The 8,312-nt window shown below is 48.4% G+C and overlaps 1 protein-coding gene across 1 annotated transcript in view; it reads right to left on the minus strand.

The window, feature by feature from the left end:
- Positions 1–7,960, minus strand: part of ADARB2 (adenosine deaminase RNA specific B2 (inactive)) — a 1,587,200-nt gene extending 1,579,240 nt beyond the window's left edge. The window contains exon 1 of the mRNA XM_069648017.1: positions 7,202–7,960. Within this exon, the coding sequence (XP_069504118.1) occupies positions 7,202–7,298 (97 nt within the window). The 5' untranslated portion in view covers positions 7,299–7,960. The remainder of the gene's footprint in view (positions 1–7,201) is intronic.
- Between the last annotated feature and the right edge of the window lie 352 nt (positions 7,961–8,312).

The following is an 8,312-nucleotide window of genomic DNA, read 5'->3' on the forward strand; positions in this document are numbered from 1 at the left end:
TGCTTGGGTTCCAGAATGATTTACTCGCCTGACGATTCGTTCAACCTATTCCCCTCTCCCCCCCGCACCCCCACCCTTCTTCACTTTTAGCGCTCTGAAGCAACTTTACACGCATGCAACCTGTAACACAAAACCTCCTATCAATGCACAGTTCGGCATGTTCGCGAATATTGCAAGGGCACGCCTTTCTGACATGAAGACAGATGAATGAAGTGCACACAGCTGTAATCTAGTAGCCGTCCTTTTAATTTACAACAGGGAGAGAATCCTGCACCCTGTGACCTTACCTATCCCGCATTCATACCTAAGGGATCGGTTCAAGCCATCGCAGCCCTTGCTGCGATTTAAAATTATTCCTATTGCAGGGATCACTTAGGCTCGCATGCAATAGTCAAAATGAAATGCTGAAATTATGAGGCATCAGATGGCGGGAGAAGCATGCAATCGATTTCACTTTATCGCCCAATCCAGCCCTTCCTCTTGAGCTGTCAGGGCGCGAGAGATAAGCTGGACACATCTCGAAGCACGGCACGAGCTTGTCGTGGAGAAGGAGTTGTGTCCCTGAACCCAGCCAAGATGAGACGCACTCATTTATTACTGTTGCAGCGCAGAGACGAGGCACTACGCCGGCTCCCCACCTCCAGCCTTGGCGCAATCTTTCGATTTCATTAATTTTTCATGGGATTTCATTTCACAATAATCCCACTTCTGTCACCCATCTGCTGGACTTATTTCCTTCATTTTACCAACTTTGATTTTTGCCCCGCAGGAGCCTGTGACAAGGTCTGCTTGCGCTCTGTCCGCGCCGGCTGCTCAAATTGCAATATGGCTCCACGCGTTCCAGATTCACTCCAACTTTCTATAGAGTACTTTGGCTTTAATTGAAATCCATCCACTCCACAATAGTCATAGAACACCATATTAAATTCGTATGCACACTCTACATATCAACACCTGATAAAACTCCAAATCCTCCCTAACTGAATATGTATGCAGGTGCAGCACAGGCACCCTTGCCACACTGGATGGCCATTGAACAAATTCTATCCTAATGAAAAGAAACATCCATGCACATTTTTAGAAGACTTGAGTGTATGATATTTGCCATCCCTTGCCCATAATATCTGCAGTAAAATGTGCTGTTAGTATTACCTGTTCTGTTCTCAACCCCCTCCGCAGATCCTACTTGTTCCCCAAAGGACTAATCAAAGCACTGTGGTCTTCTGAGCTCACTGCATCCCTTGCATTGCTGCTCTGCTGACCACAACACAACAATCTCCGTTCATGGTGTCGTCAAAATAAATGCAATGGTCGACAATTGAAACCCAATACAATGTCAAGCAGTAACATGGTCCACATTCTATCGACAACCTTTTTTCCACTAAGGCTTTTGAGAATCACGGATTGTCTCTGAAATTCTTTCCTGAGATGGATCTGTAGCAATATTTTCGCCTTTTACCCGCAACATGCATTGTCCTCAACATGGCACAAAAACACAAGGTCTGATCCGGTATCGGCATGCCTTAACGAGAAAAGTGAGATACTTTGCAAAGGAAAACAGGGAGTGGGACATTTTTTGAAAAATGACCCTCCGCCCCCACTGCGCTGCCAGTAGAGGAAAATTGAAGCCCCGAGATGGTGGCAGATCTGTGCCAACCATAGAGCAAGCCCATTGGAGACTATGGGAAGGAACTGCCTGGTGTAAATGGAAACTCTGCAGATTCGTGCTTGGTGGCCTTTCCAATTACAAAGCTTATTACCTCTTCCCAAATCAGCCCGGGCAGGAGGGTGGGCAGAGAAAACGGCTCAGAGTGTTTACTCCTTCGGATGACATTTTTTTTTTCTCTTGCATTTCCTTCTCACCTGCTCACTGAACTATGTAATTGGTCTGCACATCTGGCAGGTGGATACTGGGTGCAAACAGAATGTAACTTTACAGTGCAGTCGGGTTCCAATGTCTGTGTGATTGTTAGTTTCCGTTCATATTTTTTAATACACATCAACACGATTTAGGTTGCTCAATCATCGAGGTCCTCTAGTAATTGTGGGCACGTGCCTCATTGGTTTCGTGGTGGAATCGGTGGTAAGCTTTACTTACCAACGCTTTCACTCTTTCAGATATCTTTGCCTTTCGATGATCGTTGGAAAGGTGCGGCTAAGCTGCAGCATTGGCCCGCAAGGTGTGTGGCACGGGACATTCTCCGTAAATAATCACCAAATGGGAAAAGGAAGTGTGGAAATGGGATTCGCGAAAGACGATGTGGTCAGGAAGCCCGGAGAGAAACCCACGGCCATGCTTGTATCAAAATAGATAGGGATTCTGGGCACAACCCAACCCGTAGTCTGCTTTAGTCATCCAGGGTGGTACTATCATGCTCACACGCCTGCTCGAATTACTGGGCTTCTGCAGATAACTGTGGATCCTACTACTCCAATTAGTGCGCAGATCTTCTAAAAAATCTTTTCAATGTATCTGAGCTGGCAACCTCCTGTTAGCAAGCTTTCAGTGCATCGCATTCTGAGGTTGCTTCTGCGGTGTGTGTGTGTGTGTGATGGCCACTGTGGAGGCCGGGTGTGCACTCATTTCTCTACTTGTGTCCAACGCCTGTAGCTGCTACGGCACGTAACCCGGTGGGCTCTGTGTCTTCTGTGCAGTAATGACTGAGGTAATTGGGCATAATGATCAGTAATGACTGACTCAGTACTGATTACTCAGCTCTACAATCTTTCTATAGGGGGTGATTACACGCTGAACAGCCTACATTTGCCAGTATCATTTCCAAATACTAGACTTTTCTGTTTATTTGCCCTGGGTCTCACTAAACGCCCTATTGTGGCTTTCTTCACAGTGCCCCTTTTGGCAATCAAATGATTGTCTGGGCAGAATCGCAGGTGCACCTTACACATATTCACATGTGCCCTCTGTTAGTGCGACAAAGGAAGAGGCGGCTTTTCAATTCTAGGATGCTGCGCCTCACACAGTCACATTTAAAGGATGCACGTAAAAAAGACTTCAGTCTTATTTAATTGACTCAACCTTTAGAAAGGGAGATTCCCTCGGAGAGTGTCTGGAATGCGTAAAGTGCTCATGCTCCGGCAGGCAAGAAAGGGAAATGCCACATACACTAGCATGCAGTGTGTTTATTCTCCCAACAGGTGGGTTCCTTTATTGAGACTGGCAGTCCGCTCCCTCCCCTGGTACTGAGTGTTCAGGTTCATCCAATAGCAGCTCCATCAAGTCTTTACAAGGCTTCCGCGGCACAAGGACTGCAGCGGCACTTCACAAGAAGACGCTAACACAATGTGTAAATACCGCACACGTACCAAAGGAGATTCATTATTCCCTCATTTTCATATTGTCTTATCCCAAGGGTACACTAGTGGATGCAGAGAGTAATGTGTTTTGGAGCCATGAGTTATTTACGGCTATCATCAATGCAATTGTGATTTAAACAAATAGTAATGTAAGATCTAATCTAAACGTGTACATGGCATTGAAATAATTGCACAGTTGTTTTGTACATAAAATCCACCAAAATGTCGAAACATTCTTATTGAATCGCTTGTCTGACTCATTGGGTACATTTGGAAGCAGGCATGTTTTTCAAACTTCAAAATTCACAGAAATCCAACAGTCTGGAGGCAAATCAGACACTCTATGTACCCTGCCCGCTCATTCAGTGGGAGAGACAGAGCTCTCGGAGGGCAGGAGGAGTCAATGCAGAGGCCATTCGCCTAATCTGCTTCTACTCTCAATCAATCTTTCCACACTGGGGTCCGGCCTCAGAGCAGGCTCTGAACTAAACTCTAGCTTTCTACATATGAACCCGGGAACAGACTAAAGTTAGTCCTCGTGCATTGGTACACAGAGCATGGATGCAACGGAAGTAAGCACACTGGGGGCCAACTTCTGTAAATGTGGCATGCTCAGATGAAAACATGATCACTTTGCACGGTGATAGCATACAGGAGCGGATAGTTGGAACTGTCCACTTTGCTGACTTCCAACACAGCCTCTTCCATCGCATGCGCTGAGGAAATGCATGTCACCAATTGCTACACAGCTTGCATTCATACTTAAACACGCCAAAAGCAGGAGCTGCATTGTCCGGTGCGCCCCTGCAACAGTGCTGCGATGGACTTGAGAGGCTGCACTGTCTGCAGCCTATCTCAGGTCTCCCAGTGGCACTGGTGGTGTGGAGCGGGTGGCAGACAGGCGCCACGGTATTTAGTCTAGAGATTCAGTTTGAGCCCAGCCAATCCTTCGTGACACATGCCTTTGATTTTTGACTTTGGGCCTGGCCTCTGCATATATTTTCGAGGTGGCCAGGAATTTGGAAAGGCAATCTAGGACACGCCACAGACCTCATATCACACATGTGCTTCTTTTAGCTGAGACCGACTTTATAGGTGCCTTATAAGCAGAGGAACTCTCTCTCGCCTTGCAATCATATCAATTTTTAGAAGTGGTCACTTTCAAAGCAAAATGATCCGCAGCAATTACATTTCATGTGGCGGGATTGCTCTGCTACACCAGGCACACTAATGGGAGTTAATTGCAAGGGATCTCTTCAGCAGATATGTGCATTTTGCTCGCTAAAATATGTCAGAGAGGGCAGTGCGCTAGGTGAAGCATTAAAACTGGAGATATGTAGCATAAAGCTAAAAAGGAACGGTACTCTTCTGCGATATTTCTCATTTGTTCCCCGCTCAAACCGGAACGCGCCAGACTAAACAGACCAGCCATCATTGTGTCCATTATCACTGCTTCTGATTGGGCGGTTAAAGATCAGCATCCGCTGACAGCTATTTATCTGAGGCCTCTACGATAAGAGGAATTGTGGGCCAGGTGACTGCCGCTGTCATGTCTGATAAGAGTCCGGTGACGGTGCATCGCAGTCGCTGCGCCGCGAAGCAGCTTCACCTTTCCTGGGGATCCGCTGCCCTTAGAAATATTTCAGCCGAGGTACATCTGGTAAAGTGTACGTTGAGTACATACATTCGAAGCCATTTTTCTAAATGAGCTTATGCCGGCTATGCCGAGGAAAAAGGACAGCCTGGAAACGGAGCTCCTGCTTTTTGCAGCTACCTTAGTCCATACTCATGGATAGCATTGTATTATTTCCTCCTCGCAGGAGATGTATTTATTTATTTATTTATTACATTTATATAGCGCGCACGGCAGCCCAGGGGCTTTGTGGCGCTGTTACTTGTAGATGCGCTTAGTTACAATGAGTACAGGTTGTGCCTTGGGTTACAGTGAGGCAGGATCCTGTGTTCAGCGATAGGAGGTATCATACATCATACATGAGAGCTTGAACATGTTGGTTAGGTGAACAAGGAAGTTTTCATGGCTTTGCGGAAAGCAGTCAGTGAAGGTTCAGCTCGCAGAGAGGTGGGAAGGATGACTGGAAAACTGGTCTTGGGCAGTGATGTGGGTGAGCTATTACTCAGAAAGTATATAGAATTGATATTTGGCAACACAAAGAGGATCCTAGAGTTGGAGCGGAGTAAATATTGTGTGATGTCATCTTTGCTGATAATAATGCCTTCACCTCCGTAGAGGTAGCGGAAAAAAGTAACTTCTTTAGGGATAACTTCACCCGCACTTGGCCCTTGGGGGAAATACAATCTCCCTATGGCCTCTTAGTGGCCCTGTTATAGAAAAAAACATCTGACAATTCTTGCCAGTGATGACAGATGATGGTAATATGTGCACACCTTGCTAATTCTAGGGTTTCTAAGATAATATACTGCATCCCAGCACCAACTGGCACCAGTTCAGAAGCAAAGACCTTTGGAATAGATGGGACGCATGCTTTTGGAGAAAACAAGCTGTGGGAACGTGAGCATGTCACGGTATAGGATCTGGCCCATGTCAGAATCCCGCCTCTGCGCGGCATCACCTGGAAAGAGGAACACAGTCAAGATAAGCTTTGGGGGAAGTAGGGGAGTTTCACCTAAGAAGGCATGATTAGGCATGGCAAAGTGTTAGTGGTGGTGTGAGCACAACAGTTCTGAAAATAATTTCACTCAGGTGGAGAAAACAAATATATGACCACTAAATTACATGCATGTTAGCAGAATGCTAACACTTTTGTCATTTGGTAGAAATTGATATAACCCTTTCAGCATGTTTTTTTTTTTATTTTCAGTTGATTGAAAGGCAGCATTTCGGAGACATGGCACCTTCTCTGACAATGCCAGTGCAAACTGCCCGGCTGAGGTATACTTTAGACATGCCGTGAGTTGTGGCAGAGATGTGATAATTTGCCCTGTTGTTGAATTGCGATGGTACATCGCTATGCAGTTGTGTTCACTCTATGGACGTGGATTACATTCCACAGACAGTCCCCTAACACCACAGAATGCAGTCATGCTGACAGGCACAGGTGCGCCACAATACAACAGGCCCACCGACTTCCAGAAAAGTTTGAGTTTGCATCCTGCTCTCATGCCATAAACACAACTCGAGCGCGAGTTTTGTCAGGAAGCCTACGTTGTTTTCGTTCATCTTGTGCTGTACACACAAAGCATGGCATTGCTCAGACAGGGGGCAGCAAGAGTTGGTACATAATGCCAGTGTATGAGGTCCTTTTTAAATTCCATTATAAACAGACGTACAGCAAATACAGGGACACCGCAGTGTCCAATCAAAAGCTTCCCAAACAAACATTCACGTTCAAATTGTAATTTTAACTTCATTTAATGTGACAAGTAATATGCGCCAGCCTCCCCAAAAGATAGCTGTGAGAACCAGCATGTCGGACTGGACACCCACTTTTCCTGTGCAGGTAGCCTGCGGTTTCCGTTGCGAGGAACCCCCGAGCCGTCAGGTGAAGGACCAGCCAGCCCCCAGTATAGTTTGCCCAACTAATGGGTTTCCTTGACACTTATGCCAGCCTGCTCGTGTAAGAATAGGCTGGCATGTGCCCACCGCGATACCCGCTATGCTGAGGGATTCCTCGCCTTAGGCGTGCTCTTGGGGGCATTTCTGAATGCCACGCAGGGGACTCTGGACTCCAAATGCCATCCCAGGCAGCAGGGCACAAGGCAGCCGTCGGCCCATGCTTGGCATGGCACCTACAAGCGCGCACATGCTGTAAACGGGTAAACATCAACACCGACGTACGGGACCAAGCGAGGGACACGCGGCTTTCAAGTGGCAGCACTCAGCGAGTAGGGAAATGCTGCACCTTACCTTTCCTCTTTGATCTCCTCCTGCGCCTCCTTTTGGATTTGCATTTCAGCTGGTTACTGGTGCCACCAGGAGACCTGCTCCCCAGAGCCGATGCCATCGACCCTCTCCCGCGCAGCCAAGAGTTTCTCTTGTGTGGGTGAATGCAGGCAGCAGCGCGGGTCCCCTCCGTTCGCTGCCGCGGGTCCCTCCGCTCAGATTTGCGCCGCTACTGAAGGCACTTGGCTCTCCGCCGTTACTGTAGGCACTTGGCTCTGATGAGTGCTGAGCCCGGGAGCTCCTCGCTGGCACGCTGGGCGTGCACGCTCGCCGTGGGGGGTTGCAGAAATGCACCGTGCACCACCACCGCACAGCCACACGCTGCCCAAGTGTCTGCCAGCTCCCAGCGAGGCGGCTTCCCTCGCGCAGGGCTGCGAATGCACTGCCTCCACTTTTTTTGCACCTCTGCTAGTTGTTTGGCACCAGCCACTTTGAAGGCAGTCATGCAGGGAGCCTGCCCATTTGCTGCCGCAAAGTCTAATTAGATCCAATCACGGTTGTCTCCCGGCTCTGACATCAGCACCAGCAGCCCCTCTCCATCCCCTGTCAGCTCGCGAACTCGGCTCCCATTCGGGCTGAGGGATGTGCCTGGGACCTGATAAAAGGGCTGCGAGAACAGCCCCGCGGGGAATAGAAACATACTGGCCGTTTATCTGGGACAAGGCTGCAGGGCGCGCGAGGCCACACGCGGCATCCCAGGGTCCTTCATTGAGAGCAGATGGCCCAGGGCGCCCTACGTCTCCAAGAATGGGACCACCGCGCCCCCAGCCCATTGATTAGAATCGGTGGCAGTTCATTTTCTATCCCCGCTGAATGCGGAAAGGGGGGCAGGCAGGTGCGCCATTCGCCAGTGAGAATGACTTGGGGGGGGGGGGGGGGGTCTTTTGAGGTAACTTCGTAGTGGGGTCGGGGGAGTAAGGATAGTTCCCAGGTTCAACGAGCCCAGCTATTAGGCGTACTTAGTAATCAGTAATCGGTAATTATGTGCAGGTGACCGGCGTGGTGTGTTCAGAGCATGGCGCATGTTACATATTGTTTGAATGGGTAGGGAGAGAAAAAGAGAACAGTTGTCAGT

Source organism: Ambystoma mexicanum, chromosome 2q (assembly GCF_040938575.1).
Source record: "Ambystoma mexicanum isolate Mex_15411 chromosome 2q, UKY_AmexF1_1, whole genome shotgun sequence".
Lineage (NCBI taxonomy): Eukaryota > Metazoa > Chordata > Amphibia > Caudata > Ambystomatidae > Ambystoma > Ambystoma mexicanum.